General features: G+C 40.3%; 3 protein-coding genes across 3 annotated transcripts; 2 read left to right on the forward strand and 1 right to left on the reverse strand.

The window, feature by feature from the left end:
- Window positions 1-1,885: 1,885 nt before the first annotated feature.
- LOC147856193 (uncharacterized) lies at window positions 1,886-3,492 on the reverse strand. The gene is made up of 2 exons (XM_087329104.1): window positions 3,258-3,492; window positions 1,886-2,829 (listed from the first exon to the last, which is right to left on the reverse strand). Exons 1-2 carry the CDS (start codon window positions 3,490-3,492, stop codon window positions 1,886-1,888), a joined length of 1,179 nt encoding a protein of 392 aa, XP_087185230.1.
- A 1,012-nt stretch (window positions 3,493-4,504) lies between these two features.
- On the forward strand, window positions 4,505-5,461 carry LOC147856194 (calvin cycle protein CP12, chloroplastic-like). The gene has a single exon (XM_087329789.1). The coding sequence runs from the start codon at window positions 4,669-4,671 to the stop codon at window positions 5,110-5,112; it is 444 nt and encodes a 147-aa protein (XP_087185915.1). The 5' UTR covers window positions 4,505-4,668; the 3' UTR covers window positions 5,113-5,461.
- A 3,292-nt stretch (window positions 5,462-8,753) lies between these two features.
- On the forward strand, window positions 8,754-13,885 carry LOC147856195 (cell division protein FtsZ homolog 2-2, chloroplastic-like). The gene is made up of 7 exons (XM_087329315.1): window positions 8,754-9,421; window positions 9,915-10,214; window positions 10,308-10,398; window positions 12,686-12,810; window positions 12,889-12,981; window positions 13,229-13,282; window positions 13,448-13,885. The coding sequence occupies exons 1-7, from the start codon at window positions 8,789-8,791 to the stop codon at window positions 13,553-13,555; spliced, it is 1,404 nt and encodes a 467-aa protein (XP_087185441.1). The 5' UTR covers window positions 8,754-8,788; the 3' UTR covers window positions 13,556-13,885.
- The last annotated feature ends 3,332 nt before the right edge of the window (window positions 13,886-17,217 follow it).

Consider the following 17,217-nt stretch of genomic DNA (forward strand, 5'->3'; position numbering starts at 1 on the left):
GTAAGCCATATTGGAGTGACTCTGAGCTCGTAACTGTGCGAAAGACCAGTTCCTTTTCTTATTTAGGATTTTGCAATTGGACGCATATCGGCTTGTGCTTGTCCTGAAGTACAGGAATCTTGTGTGCTGCACTGAAACTTTCCAAACTCTGATTTTTCTATTGATAATAATTTGGATTAGACTTAATTTTTCTGTTGATGATAGCGTTCTGGACTAGACTTGGCCTTGTCTTTGATGGTGTAGAGATGCTTACCATGTTTTATCCTTTTGCTATGAGGTCAATGATAAATTGTACAAAAAAATGTGAAAGTTTGTTGATTGCATTTAAAGAACAATGGGAGATACTCGTAGTACAGTGAATGTGGTATGTGGAGAGTATTAGAGAAACAACCTTTTTTTGTTTTACGCTAGTATGGTATAGCGGCTAGCCAATATGTCAAATATGGATGGAGAATTTGTCAAATAAAATAAAGCTTACAAATGAATTTACAAAAGGCAAATAGGTGAGATTTGTTATAGGATATGTATGTGAGGTCAATTTTGAAAGACTATTTGTGGCATAGGGCTAGAGATATTTCTAATGTTTTGGAATATTGTCTATTTGGAGATTCCCCATGAAATGTGTGTGTGTGTGTGAGAGAGAGAGAGAGAGAAAGAGAGAGAGAGAGAGGAGACTACGAAATGTTGTAGCTGTGGATTTTATACACAACTAATGTAATTGTGCTTTTACCAAGAGAATTAAAAAATTTATCATACATAAAGAGGCCAAATTTGACCTATGAAACCAGAGTATACATGTGTTCTTGATATGTGTCTCCTTCCAAAGAAGGGGTATTCATACATTGAAGCACAAAGTCTTTATGCGTGAATAAAGCGTACACATATGAGCACAACCTTCTAGGTGGTGTCTTAAGTATGGCACTTAGGTTACCACTCCCTCTTAGTATGTCAGCATATCTTGAATGAATTGCACTATATGTCGAGCATGTGAGGAGGAAGTAATAACATTCATCCTCTACCATGCCTAGAAGAGAGAGAGAGAGAGAGAGAGAAAGATATATTAACGTCTTTTAAGAGGCCAAAATGGCCTATATGACCAAACAAGAGATTACATCTTAAGTGTTGTCTTGTCTTTGAGAACAAAAAATCAACAAATCAAAAATAAAATAAATATTACACCGTAAATATAAAAGTAAATAAGATAAAAAGAGACGAGGGAAACTAATTTTCAGCACATGTATTGTAACTTTTGTCTTCGAAAGATCCCTAGCATAGGTCGATCCAGAATGGAAAGTTCTTCGAAGCGAGGGAAGCATATGCGATGGTTGAAGATAATGGCTTTTATCTGTTGATGACAAGTGTGGTGAGGTCGTGGTCCATGGGGTTGAGGCCTACGTGCACAACAAATTGCTATTGGTTGATCAATTGTAAGCCCTTTGTTATGTCTTGTTGGGAGCCCATTTGTGTATCCCATCATTGACTTGTAGCATTAGTAGGATTGATGGGGCTAAAGAAAGTTGTGATTGTTCTTTGTGGATGAGCTTGTGTGGTTGTCTTCTTCAACAACTTTTCCCGAGGTCTCTTGAGCTTTAGCAAGAAAAGTCGTAGGCACCATTGGTCCTCATATTCCATTACCTTGTGTAGCGGGCAAAAACTTTGTTTAAAGAGACAATGGTATCTCCCTCTAATTTCATAAAAGACACCACAGTGACAAACATAGTGTTCTTCGGATTCCACTCCTTGATGACACAATTGGCAAATTTTGTCTTCTAGAGGTATTCTTGTATATATGCCTACCTCAATCTGTAACTAATGTGATGAAGTTCGCAACTGCCCTATCACACTATGTCGCGCATAGGATAGATGTATGTCCTTATAAGGTGGCCTAATGATGAATACATCCTTCGATGTGTGTAAGAAGTGTCTTATAGTGGGCCATCTTTGTACCAAGCGATATTTTGGGGCTAATCCATGTTATCTTGTTTTCCAAGTTAATAATATTAGTGCGGATCACTTGATTCTTTTCCACTTTGGTCATATTTAGATAGGGATAGTCCAAGCAATATTGGAACGGGGGTAGTGCATCTATACTCAAGCCATGTGACTCGAACCATTGCTGCATTTTAGCATACCAACAATGAATGTCTCTATTTTTAGCCAATTGTCTTGACGACATAAGTGCCAACCTTGGGTACCTTCGTTTAGGGAGATCCCAGAGATATTGGATAAATGTCACTGATCGGAACAATGCCTCGATGATTATAGGTGTTGCTCCCATCCCTGCCCGGATTATATTGCGGGGCACCGATGCTTTGCTCCTTATCATGCGAGCAATCGTTGGCACTAAAGGTCTCTCTAAGTCTTTCCGATGATTTGCCTTGTTAAGACTCGGTCCCCATGTTTCTACTCCATATAGAAGAGTTGGTGCGACAAGTGTATCAAATAACCATAGCCTAGTTAGTGGCTCTTGGAACTGCAAATGTGCACATTGTCTCTCGAAAGCACCAAGGGTTGCATATCCACGAGAAAGTCGGGCACAAGCAGCCTTTCGTAAGGAGAACCTAGGCCCTGTAAATGTTACTCCTAGGTATGCGTAGGAGCGTGTGTATTCCACATTTTCCTCTCCCAAGAAGAATTTCGGTTTTGATTTGGTTACCCATGCTTGAGTGGTGTTAAACACCATCACTTTAGTTTTATCCATGTTGATTGACAAACCTTTGTCCTTACATTTAAATAGTTTTAATGCATTTAGATGTCTTTGTAGTCCTTCCGGAGAGTCAGAAATCATCACAATATCATCAACATATAGTAATATTTGTATAGCTATATCTGCTAAGTGTGCGTAAAAAAGGTTGATTCATGTGGGCATGAACCATGTGGGTTGGGAAGGGGAGGTGCATCTTCATGCCACACCTGAGGTGAGGTCAGTTGTGTGGTAGGTTGCCTCTAATTAAACATTTTCCATGCTCTTTTACTTTCTTGTCCTAGAAACAAGCGATACAGATGATCTTCAAATTTAGCCAAATACAATCTCTTCTTCTTCCTTACGAGGCGTTGGAAGGTTGCTCTTGCTTGTTTGTGTGTATAAATGCCCCGAGTTACATCACACTGCAAGCATCTCCTTGTATCATGACATTCCTCATCATACCAACTATTTTACATTACTCTACCACGTTTGGGGGGATTGGCCGTTGTGTGAGGAAAGGCATTTGTGCCTACTTTATGCAATGATTTTGGCAATCCTTGGGTAAGCTCACCAAGGGGTGCGAAAGGATCCAAATCTAGCAAGGCATTGTATACTCCACAACTATACACATCAATTGTCTCGCGAGTAAATAGATACTTAGCCAACCCACTCTCCTTAGCATATACATCCCTTCTGCATCCATCCTTTACCTCGAAGTGTAGGTATGCATGATTTGTTGCCAAGCCAATACGTCTTCCCAATATAACGAACTCTTTTATTTCAGTTATAAGAGATGGGGATCCCATTAGATAATCAATTGTGCTTGCACCTCCTTTTGGGTTCCAACATGTCAAAGCAAGATGGTTTTACTCAATTGGTAAGGTTGTTTAGTGGAGAGTAAAAGGTCACGCAATGAACTCTTGCATTCCACAATGAAAGTTATGGACAATGAAATAAAGAGGTGTAAAAGTCTTGAATTCAATACCTTGTAATTACAAAGTTTTTGCAGTATTTCAAGACATTAAGAAAGTTCACAAAGGGCATGGTTGTAGCTCATAGAGGTTCCGGGTTTTAGTTGCATCTACTGCACAATTTAGATTTGAACCTAAAAATTCGCTTACAACTTTTCTAAAGCATGTCTCGAATTAGATACCCATGGAGATGGATCATAGTTTCGCAAAGTTTGGGTTGAAGTTTCATAAAGAAGCGCATCGGGAGGCCTCTTTTTTATCTTTTCCTTTTTCCTTCCGATTACATTGTTGAAACGCTTCGTTGGTTCAAGGAGGGGTACAAAGCGACGTGGATCGAGAGCAAGGTAGCCTTTTTCCTCTCTGTGAGTCCGAAAAAGGCCCAAGTGTGTTTAGGTGAGTGTTCGACCAAGTGTGGGAAGGAAGGTGGGTGGGTGGGATGGAGAAACCATGGGATTTGCGATGTGCCGGATTGTGAGGGGACTCTTGTCACGAGCAGATGGACCACGGAGAGCTAGCGATCGGAAGGAGGAGTGAGTCGTACGAGCGAGAAGAAAGAAGAAAGAATTGTGTTGTGTGGATTATGTGTATATGTATAACAGTATATGTATATGTATATGTATATGTATATGTATGTGTATTTGTATAAATTATAATGGGGAAATGGGTGGTGGGTGTGGAGGGAGTTGAGAGAGAGAGAGAGAGAGAGAGAGAGAGAGAGAGAGCAAAGGGGGGCAAATTCAGAGCCTCAAGTTTATTATCTATCACAATTCCTCTTCTCTTCTCTTCTCTTCATTCATTCATTCATTCCTATTCCTGTTTAATCTCTCTCTCTCTCTCTCTCTCTCTCTCTCTCTGTTTCTTCCGTGTCTGTGTGGGGGACATCCATCCATCCATCCAGTGAAGAGGGAGGAGGGTAGAATTAGGGAGAGAGGCAAGCAGAGTGAGTGATTTGATCCATCCATCCATCCATCAATCAATCAATCAATCAATCAAATCAAGCCGGAAGCTTGAATGGCATCCACCATGGCCATGATCGCACCTCAATCTACCACACCTTCCATGGCCACGCTCCCACTCGGTAGGAGCCCCATGAACGTGAAAGCCAACCGCCTGCAATACCGTGCAGGGAATCCATCCTTCTTCCACCTCCGCAGCAGCAACAGCACCAGCACGACGACCTCTACGTCTGGCAGGAGCGGCGCCATAGTGGCCATGTGCAAATCTCCCTCCTCCAGCATCAGAGACGTCCTTCAAGAGAGCATCAAGGAAGCGGAGGAGGTGTGTGCGGCCGAAGGGGGCTCCGGAGAGTGTGCGGCCGCCTGGGATGCAGTCGAGGAGATCAGCGCCACCATCTCTCACAAGAAGCAAGAAGGCAGCTCCGAGGAAAAGGATCCCTTGGAGAAGTTCTGCAAAGATGCACCCGAGGCCGACGAGTGCAGAGTCTATGAAGATTAGTTAACATCCCCCCCCCCCCCCCTTTTCCTGTACTTTCTTTGTCCACCATTTTGTTGTTAATGCCTGTTGTTGTTCATGTTGTTGTTACCCTTTTATTCATAATTTAGTCTAAAACCCTAAAAAAAAAAACAACATCTTCTTGTGGTAAGTCTGTCTTTTCTTTTTGCTTGTTTTCTTTCCCTTTTGTATATCTTTTCATTTCCAATTGTACTTAAAATCTATTGTATGGTTGTCTTCATCCAATTCATGAGAGAAAGGAAATGAACGATCCAATCCATGGATTGAGCCCAAACATCATGAATGTTTCCCAAACAAAACATGAAATATGGAGGAAATAGTTTGTCTCTAATGAGTCGCACTGTTCCTTGTTACTGATTCATAGTTTTTTTTGCATGCTTGTGATCTGTATATCATTTCATTTTAGCTTACCACTATGTTTCGTTTCTTGTCTTGGTCCAAAGATGGAACTAAATGAATGATTCACACACATGTATTGTTGTTGAATGATGTATGATCCGTGTTCATAGTCTAAACTGAAACAACAGCCCTTGTAATCAAGAAATTTTGTTAGGCCTCAGGTAAAATATAACCGACCCTAAGTCTATCGAGTTCAGATGAATAGTTCCGGCCTTTGACCCACCGCCCAACTTCATGGATGGACACTCGAGTGTGTGCATACGATGCATACGTATTCCATCTATGGGATACCCGCTTTTCCATTTTACCCTAAGACCATGTTTATGTATGCATAGATTTTGTGGATAGATAGATGCCATGGGTTTATGGGTATATATAAACCTGGTGAGATGATTTGGCACCTCACTAGGTAAGTCGATGTATGTGTATGGGAGGTCTTGTGTACATGTACTTCCCGACACATACATACACATTACTCCTGAACACTTGTAATGTTTGCTTAGGGAAATCTCCTCTGAAATCCTGGGTAGTTGTTTTCCGGAAGGAATATTAACAAAAGAAGATTTTCCATGCATATATGTTGTCACAACAACAGAATTGTTCGTGACATGCTGGCTTGAGAATGCAATTGAAGAGAGTCATTGCTTAATAGGGGAGTATGTGGGGAGAAAAATGAACATTGGAAATATGATCATGTGACTATTTTGTGGTCTTAACTTTGCCTGGTATGTGATAAGTTAGTGATTGACTAACTTGGTCGTTTACAACAAAGCAACTTGTTTGCCCAAGTGGTTACAGATGTGAATTTATTTGGCGAGGTTATGTAGATGGTGCAATGGATGATCAAAGTTATTAAAGGACCAATTCTTATTCAAGTATGTATAGGTTTGTAAAAACATAGTGCTCATTGTGGTTTCATATCTATCTTATTGGGTGGATTCCAAGATTCTGCAATGTTAAATTTGGTGTGTGAAAAAGGAAAATATTCCACTGCTTATTGTATGTGAGGCAACAATCAGCTTTTTCCATCTTTCTCAAACAAGCAATTATAATTGTATTCATTAACGTCATAAAGCAATTTGGTAATATATTGATGTTTAGTGTTGTGACATGACTTTCAATGGCCAAAAGCTATGACTTAATAGTGATAATTGAGATCGTGATTAAAATCCGTTTGCTGCAAGAGAGTTTTTAGTCAGGGCATCATATAAATTCAACGTTGATTTATGAGAAAACTTTGATTCTTTTTACTATGATCTACTTGCAATTGTAGATGGATTAAACTCTTGGTTTTTTCAAGAATCTTTGGATTCACATGTAGTGGATTGCATATATTTTCTTGTTGGATGAACAAACGGATGATTTGCATCAGTTTAGTAGGTATATATTTGTGGATGGGATGAAAAAGTTAAATACTGACAATTGGGGTTCTTCACATTGGGTATTAAACAAAACAATAAGGGGGCAAGTCATGATTTGATATAGATATCATGGTAGAACATTGTAGTATATGTGTTGGTACGAGAAAAAAAAAGTAATAATGTTAACCAAATAGGAGGATGCAAAACTTTTGTAACATAACTCACAACATGATCTTTCATAGTAAATCAATTTGAATAACCAAATGCCTAGCATAAATGAACATTTTTCTATGATATAATTTAGGTAAAATAACACTTTGGTCTTGTGGAGTGGAGACATGGATGGAAAGAATCTTCCTAGGAATTACCGCTACATCACTTTCAAATGCTAGAATGCAATAACAATCTTTTCTACATTTAACTACCTCATGCCACTCGTGCCAATGTTCCATACCAAGAACACTTTGTTGGTACACACAAAGATAAAAAGAAGTAGGGGGAGGAATGCCTCAAGAAGTTGAAAGATAGACATTGGATGGTTCTAATATGTCGTCCTTAATGAGGAACGTTCACTTGGTTCCTAGTAGTGAGGAAGATTTAAAGTTCTCGATTTATTAACAAGGTGCCCAAACAGTAAGAGTAAATAAATGTATGGTTTTTGATGCTATATGATTTGTATGAGCAATAATAAAGCTTTCTAGTATAATACAATATTAAGAAACTGGGCACCATCTCCTCATGTATGAACAATAGAGGGGTATCTTTCTAATTTACTTCATGTGGGTAGTACAAACCACTCCTCTAGGCACCCTTTTGATAAAGTTATAATTGTTAAGATCTAATGGTCATGTTGCTCAAGACTTCAACACACACTCTTAAGGCATGAAATCACATGCTTACTACCAAACCATAATTTGTATATTCTATGACTTCATATGAGAAGCGGATTAATCGATAAGCAATAGTTTGAACACATGAGGATAGCTAAAGGCATCCATAAAGGCTATGCTATCACACTTTGAAATGTATATCTATATTGTTAACATTTGTATTAAGTTGAGTACCTTTCTACTCATAATATAGTCAAGGACAAGAGCTTGTGATCAAGCCTAGAAATTTGATACAAGTAACACTAGTTGTGGATATTGATGTGACAAAAGCCACATTTGACTTGCAACTCCTAAAGCACCGCACAACTTCCGTTCAGGGTATTGCCAGTATCTTCTTTGTTCTCGACATTAGCCACACAGCATGACAGAATTCAAAGTTAATCGGCGTGGTGACAACTCATGGCATTGCAAACGAGCAAATAAATGTACACAAACTAGTGCCATTATCCATAGAGGACAAGGACTCGAGGGAATCCCGACGTGTGGTGCCATTTCCGAAGCACATGATTTCCAGCGAAAAAGCTTTTCCGGTCGACAGAATGAATGCCAATCACCTCGGATCACAGTCTATGTATGTATTGTGAGCCGGTCGGCAGACATGAGGAATCTCTTCATCATCATCATCATCATCATCATCATCTTCTTATTGTCATTAGGCTTCTTCTTCTTCTTCTTCTTCTTCTTATTGTCATTAGGCTTCTTCCTTCTTCTTCTTCTTCTTCTTCTTCTTCTTGAAGTAGCAGTAGCAAATGAGTTATGTAGTAGTAGAGTTAGTAGTAAGCACAAGCAAAACACACACGAAGGAACCGCCATCGCCATCGCCATCGCCATCGCCAACAGCAACAGCACAGAAGAGTCAGTCTCTCTGACGCCTCTTCCCCCTGCGCTCTTCCTCTCTCTCTCTCTCTCTCTCTCACAAATTGAGGCCTCCCCCATGCCCTGGTAAGACGGAGCTTCATCATCTCCTCCCCCACCCCTGTTTCCCCCTTCCCTTCCGAGAGCAATATCATGTGTACCAGAATGCTGCTTCATTCGGATTCCTGGTTCGACCTCAGCGACAGACGGATATTGCCCCTGGAGGCTGTCCATGGCCTCCGAACATTCCCCTGCGCCAGCGTCTTCGGCAAAGTCATGTCTTACTTCCCCTTTGCCTCCGCTTCGGTGCACAATTTCTCTCAACGAAGACACGCTAAGAAGACGACGTTCAACAGAGCTTCTGCACCTTCTGCTGCATATGCACGCAGACCTTGGCAAGACGACACCATATCCGAACCTAGGCATGATACTTTCAACGACAGTTTCAATATTGTAAAGGAAGCATCTTTCTCTGAGGACTGGAATGACTCCGAGAACTACAATGAAGCCAAGATAAAGGTCATAGGAGTCGGAGGAGGAGGTTCCAATGCAGTGAACAGGATGCTTGAGAGTGACATGAAAGGCGTGGAATTTTGGATAGTGAACACAGACTTGCAAGCCCTGAAAATGTCCCCTTTGGCTATGGAAAACCGGTTGCAAATTGGGTCGCACCTTACGAGAGGTCTTGGTGCCGGAGGGAACCCTGACATAGGCATGAATGCAGCAGAAGAAAGTAGAGCTCTTGTTGAAGAAGCAGTACGAGGGGCAGATATGGTGTTTGTTACGGTATCTCTTTCTCTCGCATTCTTTTTATGTTTTACTTATTGATGAGATCTCTCAGAAGAGTATGTTTTCATGCCTTCCATTGAATTATATACAATATAGTGGAAGTGATGTCCATGTTTTTGGTGACAGTATGCCTCTCTCTTGTTCAATTGGAGCTTTAGCCTTTTATGTGTCTGATTGAATGATGTTCAGACAGGTGCACGCACCGATGGGAACTTATAAATTAATATTAATTTAATGTTAGGCATAGAAATATCTAGAGATGTCTAGAGGTTCTTTGTTTGTAACTTTGAAATGGAATTCAAGCTTTGCTAGTGTAAAAATCATATAAAGTGTTTATGTGTCCAGTTGAGTGGCATTCAAGTAGGAGGTAAAAAGTGAACCTCTCTACAAACAGATGGGAAATTAATTGGGTGTATTGTGACTCCATGGATTTGATAAAATGTAGGGTGTAAAACATTCTAAAAGTAGTTTCAATTACCATAATTTGCAGGCTGGCATGGGTGGTGGAACTGGTAGTGGAGCCGCACCTGTCATTGCTGGAGTTGCAAAATCACTTGGGATTTTGACTGTAGGGATTGTAACCACTCCTTTCTCATTTGAAGGCCGCAGGAGAGGACGGCAAGCACAAGAAGGGATTGCTGCCTTGAGAGATAATGTTGACACTCTTATTACGATTCCTAATGATAAACTTTTGGCAGCTGTATCACAGTCAACACCAGTGACAGAAGCTTTTAACTTGGCTGATGATATCCTTCGTCAAGGTGTCAAGGGAATTTCGGACATTATTACAGTATGTGTTTTTCTTTTTCTGTCCCGACATGACAGGTTTTACTAATTCTAAAGACCTAATATTCAAAACATTGAAATGCTAACTTTTGTGTAGGTGCCTGGTCTTGTTAATGTGGACTTTGCTGATGTGCGGACAATTATGACTGATGCAGGCTCTTCGTTAATGGGAATTGGCACTGCTAGTGGTAACTCTCTCTCTCTCTCCCTAAATATAAATAGATTTGAACAACTGCAACATAGTAGAATAGTATACAAATCCAGAAAGAAACACCGACAATGTATTAATATTTTAAAACTACATTATTCTGATAACTTCATTTATTAAGGGACTCATCTGCTATTTCACTTGAAATTTAGATGATTTACTACTCAATATTACGATAGAGGAGACCCCAAATTTGGTATGGATGTACCATCAGTGCATAATATTTTGCAAATTTGGGTGAAACCCCAAATTGGTTGTACCATCCATTTTGCTACCCATCAAAGTCTGTGTACTCACTTTGAAGGCCCTATCATGTTTGCTGCATAAATAGTACATGCTCTCTTCTAAATGCTGTATATTTAGCCTCTATCCATCTATCAATATGGTTTTCCTTGCAACAACACTTGCTTCTTTTCCGTGATTTTGTATGGACCAATGCTCATGAGCACATGTTTATCTGAGAACTCATGCTCAGGATCATGTTCAGAATTAATGCTTATGTTTCTCTAGCTTAAACTTCAATACTCCTCATCCTCAGCCCATTCCTTATAATGCTCATGCCCTGGGTGCTATAAAGGTGTGGAATCTGAGTTGAAATGTACCCAATCCCCAACTTCCATAACTCTTCTATGTTATCTCATGCTATCTCCTGATGCCATCTTTGATAATACTGTAGAAGAACGAATATGTGCACCTCTAATGCATGCGTTATATATACTAGGAAAAGGGTATTGACTGTGATATGATCCTCCAATTTTATGGACCAGTTCAGCTCACGTTGGTTTATATGGTTGCAATGATCACCTTGTTGCTGAATTGATTAATTTGTGACCATTTCATGGCGGGGATACAGATGACATCTGCCCCATTATGGCGTCGATTATCACTATTTTTTTCTAATTTGTTTTTACTTTGTGGCCAATATGCATGGCAGATTATGCACAACCTTATTTTTGGAACTATGCATATACATTTAAATCAGGGATGGTGGTTTTCTTGCATGTGAACTTCTATTGCAAGAGATCTGGCACTTTGTTGTTTGTCTTATAATCAGCTCTTCGAAGAAGAGAAAAAAAGAAAGTTACATTATCGTCTACCCAGGAGACAATTCAGAAATACAAACAGTAGTGTGAGATGATGAATATTAACTTCCATGGGGGGGGAGGGAGAGCATGACCCATGGGACCAACAATCGTCATACACCACTCCCCTAGTGGTGTATGTGAGGGGATTCTAAAATAGTAGAACAAACAGAAGAACTAAAAGCTTAGAAAGGAAAACCTCGCTTGTTTCCAAATTTCTCTGTTTGGATCTTCTACAAGTTTGGTTCTGTTATTGAGTAAACAAGCAAAAAGTGTTCCTAGTGGTTCTGGTGTTCTTCTTCAAAGCAAGTACAACCTTGTATGAATTCTTGAAAATCATGCCTGATGTCCTCAAATGTGTGACATTCTAAAATGATAGGTCAGAGATTCTCTTTTCCTTCTCAATATTGAACCAACCCCCATTTCCTATTTTCAATTTGTGTGAGCTTATGTGGTTCAGTTTGAGGGCATGTCTCATTTTGCTTCGGCATGGCTGTCCAGACGTAGGCTTGGGCGTCAGGCCAGCCACCTTCAGTAATCTTCCCAGTATTTAGCTGTTCTCCATTTCTTGTGGATGGCTTCCAATGTTTCTGAGTAAAACATGGACTCATGTTGTCCTGTCCCTTTCTTTTTGGCTACATTTACATCCAAATATTCTTCAGCATGCCATCTTGCAAACCATTTCTAAATATCTTGGACCCATCTGGGTGAAAGAAATTTGCTTCTGGAGGTTTTCTGTGGTAAGCATCCAATTTCCCATGCAACATTGGAGAGGAATGGAGTACAGTTTTGTGCTCTTAACTGCTAAATGGTAGTGTAAAACTTCCTTTCTTATTTTCTCTATTTCATTTCATGAGCTTAGTGAAATATTTCCATCCAAACCTCAGTTTCGTTAAGCAGAGTTCTCACCAAACATACATTGAATACTATTGCTCTAATCTCCTGTCTGGGGTTTTCCTCCAGTACCAAATCCTCTCGAAGTTATAGTATTGGATTGTACTGGCCTCTATTCTCCTAGTTAGACGCTGTTCCAAGTGTAATGACTCAGTATGTCAAACTATTAACCGCGCTAATCGATTGCCTCCTCATCATTGTACACTACAGGCCGATGACATTCAGATTTGAGAGACAGTGATTGAGAGTGTGCTAAATTTTAATGGTCTGCTTACGCACCTGAACTTTCAGGGAAATCAAGGGCAAGAGATGCAGCGATGAATGCAATCCAATCACCTCTACTTGATGTAGGCATAGAAAGAGCTACTGGAATTGTTTGGAATATCACTGGAGGCACAGATTTAACACTATTTGAGGTAATTTCAGTCTTTAATGCAGTGTAAATGCAGTATGTTTTCACATGGGAACGTCAATGTTAAAGTTTCTATTTACAGGTAAATGCTGCAGCAGAGGTTATTTACGATCTTGTAGATCCGAATGCCAATTTGATATTTGGTGCAGTTGTGGATGAATCCTATAGTGGCCAGGTACAAACATGCAAATTCTGCTCAGTTTGACAGTGCTTTGCAAGCTCCCTGGCTACTACATGTGCAAATTTATGTGTAGGATTATTGTTCGATGTGTATGTGTGAATGAGAGGAATATGTTCTCAAAACTATTCTTTGTTAATGCATTTATGATATAATGGGTATGGTTATTGAAGAAAGAAAAATGAGAATGTTACTCATGTTGAACGGGAACTCATGGATTTCGGAAATGAATGTATATACACAGGTTAGCATCACGCTAATTGCAACTGGCTTCAAAGGTCATGTTGAAGGAGAACGGGTAATCACTCTTCTACATATACATATGAAGTAGCTTAACTCTATAGATATGCATTAGATGGATCTTAATTATAGATATGCATCTTATTGAACCTAACTGTCAATACGAATCCGATTAAGTTGAAGTGGAATTTCCATAATATTTCAAATATTTGCATGTATGCAGCAAGTATCCCTCCCTACACTTACTCGCCCATCAGCAGCAATAGGTAATGGAGCTCCTGTCGATGTACCCGATTTTCTAAAGAGGCGAGGGCGTGGCCGGAAATACTGACCTTCCTAAAACTGAATGAAGCAGCACAGATTGTATTTATAGAGTTTTAAGCTTAAACACTGATTACTGGGACGTGTTTGTTTGGCCTCTCGCTATGTATCACGTACCTCAATGTTTGTCAATTTTTTTCCTGCCATCATGCTTGAGGGCATGTTTTTTCCAGGGCAAAGTTAGGAAAATAGACTATGTAAATAACAATTTGAGGATACATAGCTATCCTAATCTCTTGATAATGGATGGTGAAAATGATAATAGATCCAAAAAACTAAGTAAAATATTGTTTTTGTGTCACTGATGGTAATAAACAACTTTTGGTTTTCAATGATGTTACTGAAAGGAATCTTCTTAAACAATGGTGGCTGCATGCTATCCCCTAGATTATCCTTTGTAAAATAATTATTGAGTGTGTTCCTCATGAAGATTTTGGCACCTTAATATGCTCATCATTACGACAAAGCCAAGATAGACTTAACCAACTGGAACCTCTTTGAATGATGTGCCACTTTTTTAATGTGAGCAATTTAAGAGTTCAATGAATACAGTGCATGATATTGTGTGGTGAGATCTTTCATCCTGATTCCATGCCCTCATCTCACATGGATTATGTTCTTGCTTGTCTTGCAAAACAACAATAAAGTGAGTGCAAGAAAGAAGTCCAAATAGCTTAACCAGAATAATTGAAGATTAATATGCAAAAACTGGGAAAATGACTTCTAATCTCTAATTTGAATGTATAAAATAAGCACATATAATTCTAATTGAGATTGTTGTATGGAGACTTGTATGTCGAGATGGTTGTAGCACTAGGTTTGGAAAAAAATGATGAACCCTATATATTGAGAAGTTTGTGTCAAATGTTTGGAAACCTGTGTGGCATGTAGATAGCGAAATGATATATGGTGCAAACAAAGATGTGTGAAATTCAACTTTTCAACCGAACACCTTGTGTTGATAACCTAATAGGTTACCACATAATAGAGAGAAATATAATAAATTATAATTTTTATTAGAGGATAATAATAGTTAGTCACATGAATGTTTTCATGCCTTACATGAATAACATGCTAAATACAATGTGAAAGGCTAGTAGTGAATGGACAAATGCATATGGATCCATAATTCATAGTTGCAAGATGTGAGGAATATTTCACCCAAGTATTTGATCCAAAAACCAATATTGATCATGATGTTACATGCTCGTAATATTGTTTTTGAGTGGAGTGCGAGATCATATGTCTCAAGAGATATAAGAAATCCTTGAGGCAAATTTTATAGAAGATGAGGTGGAGAGTGTGATGTTGCATTTGTCAAAAGATAAAAGCCATGGTTGGGATGGGCTTACAAATGCATTTTTTAAGAAGTGTGTATAAGAGTTGACGGGACCAATCACAATTATGTTTTAACAAGTTTGGAATTCAAGGCATGTTCCAAATTCATGGAAGATTGGTTTGATAAAGTTATTGCCTAAGGTTCCTTGTTCATCATCTTTTAAGGTCATTGCTAATAGGTTATAGAAATATTTACCCATAATTTTATTCATAGATCACAATACGAGTTTATATTAGGAAGAGATTTTCTACATAATATTCTAAATGTACATATAGATGGTTATGGACTTTGCAAAGGAAGACAATCAAGAGTTGGTCAGGGTACAATTAGATCTAGAAAAGGCTTATGGTAATGTGAATTGGTCCTTTGTGAGGGAGTTAACGACACATTTGGAATTCAACAAATGCATATGTATTTCATCGAATTTCATATGTGATATATGTATATTGCGGTGTCCCTTTCATGCGAGTGCATGCCTCTTAACACACCACCCTTTTAGCACACCACCCCTTTTAGCCCACCCTTTTGGGACACGCTAGGCCGGCCCAAAATGGGTACCATTGTATCTTCTATCAATTGAACGATAAGTAAGAAGTTAGGCAAGCTGGTTTGGTTTCCTTTTATGTGCATTTCACATAATTGGTGGAGAAGCGGGGTAAAATTGTAGCCATTACTACCTCGTTCATGGCATCCCAATTCCCTCCCGTCACCTCAAACGCTGATACCCCAATGGAGCCTGAGTTCTCGCAACCTCACGAACAACCACCCCCTTCCCAAATGGAGTAGCTCCTCAAACTCCTCTCCAACACCATGCTTCAAATCAACCATACAAATCAAGCTATGCTTTCCTTCCTCTCCGCTAACAACGACCGCACTCAAGATCGGCCAAATTCCAAGGTCCGCTCGAAGTCCTTCTCCGGCTTGCCTTCTGAGGATGTCTTAGCCTGGTTGGACCATTTTGAGATGATCTCCAGTTACCATCAATGGTCTGACGAGTACACAACTTTGGAAGTTCGTACCCTGCTTGAAAATGTCGTCGCTACCTATTACGTCCAACAATCAAGCGACGTGACAAAGAACTGGGTGATCCTCCGGGATTTGCTCGTGCAAAACTTCGCCCATCAAAATTCGGCCCAAACGGCGTTACAACAACTCGAAACGTTGCAACAACAAGCACACGAACTCGTGAGCCAATTTGGTGTTCGCCTCAATCAATTCCTCGTTCGTGTCGACCCTACCATGCCCAAGCATGTGAAGATTTTCTTCTTATGGCCCCGTTTGCGCCATGACATCACTCGCCGCGCTCGGGACCAAGGTCCCAAGACATTCAACGACGCCATTCTCATTGCCCAACGCATTGAAGCTTGTACATTATCTCACTCCCAACCATGTTGGCCCCATCCATCATCGACCGACTTGCACTCCCAATACCAAGGTGCGGCCTCCATGGACATTGATGTGCAAAACATGTAACTGTAGGCTCGCCGCAACCTTCCCAATGGCCAAGGGTGCCCGAAGTGTTTCTATTGCACAATTATGGACATGTCTGACGTCACTACTAGAAATTGCAACAACAGTCTCACAAGCAACAAGTCCAGATAACTATGGCTGACGCGACATCGTTGGTTGAGCTTCCGGGAATCTGAATTCTAGGGTGCTGATGGAAGAGCCAACCCTTCACATCCAAGTGCCTGCCTGTTCCAGTTCGCAGATATGCACCTCTCTCGCCACCATTGATCACTGCACCTACACCATCTTGTTAGACTCTGGCAGTAGTATCTCTTCCATTAGCACCGCCTTAGTTCACCATTTAGGTCTCCCCACATCCACCACTCCTTCCATCCACGTCCTTTTTGGCGATCACCAACATCTTTACCACTCTTGCACGCAAGCCCATTGCACCTTCACCTTAGGCACTCTCACCGTCTCACACCACTTTTATGCCTTGCCCCACCATCTCTTCCCCCTCACCTTAGGTTGTGATTGGTTCCTCAAGTGTCGCATTGTGATTGATTTCGATGCCCATAAACTTCTTGTCCCACATGCTCCCCCTATCCCCCTTCTACACGATAGCTCCCTTGTCCCCCACCTTAGCCAAGTCCAGGTAGCCCTTAGTCCACAAGAGCGATTGGTCTCCATCCGCCAATTATTAGCTCGTTTTCCGTCACTAACCCTCCAACCCACGCATACTCCTACTGTCTCTTTCCCGGTACAACATGACATTCATACCGGGGAAGCCACTCCGATCCGCATGGCTACCCGCCGACGTTTCCCCCTTGACCATGATCGCATCGATGTTGCCGTCACCAACATGCTCACTAAAGGTATTATCA

The sequence above is a fragment of the Azolla caroliniana genome, unplaced genomic scaffold, assembly GCF_043228905.1.
Source record: "Azolla caroliniana isolate FFs.n. ecotype wild unplaced genomic scaffold, voAzoCaro1.0.p SCAF_13, whole genome shotgun sequence".
In the NCBI taxonomy this organism is placed as follows: Eukaryota; Viridiplantae; Streptophyta; class Polypodiopsida; order Salviniales; family Salviniaceae; genus Azolla; species Azolla caroliniana.

Excerpts from the sequence above, each read along its gene's own strand:
- LOC147856193 (XM_087329104.1), bottom strand. The coding sequence starts at position 3,492 with ATGGGATCCCCATCTCTTATAACTGAAATAAAAGAGTTCGTTATATTG. Across the intron at positions 2,830-3,257 it reads GGATCCTTTCGCACCCCTTG|ATATAGCTATACAAATATTA; the intron begins GTGAGCTTACCC and ends CACACTTAGCAG.
- LOC147856194 (XM_087329789.1), top strand. The coding sequence starts at position 4,669 with ATGGCATCCACCATGGCCATGATCGCACCTCAATCTACCACACCTTCC.
- LOC147856195 (XM_087329315.1), top strand. The coding sequence starts at position 8,789 with ATGTGTACCAGAATGCTGCTTCATTCGGATTCCTGGTTCGACCTCAGC. Across the intron at positions 12,811-12,888 it reads CAGATTTAACACTATTTGAG|GTAAATGCTGCAGCAGAGGT; the intron begins GTAATTTCAGTC and ends TTCTATTTACAG. Across the intron at positions 12,982-13,228 it reads ATGAATCCTATAGTGGCCAG|GTTAGCATCACGCTAATTGC; the intron begins GTACAAACATGC and ends GTATATACACAG.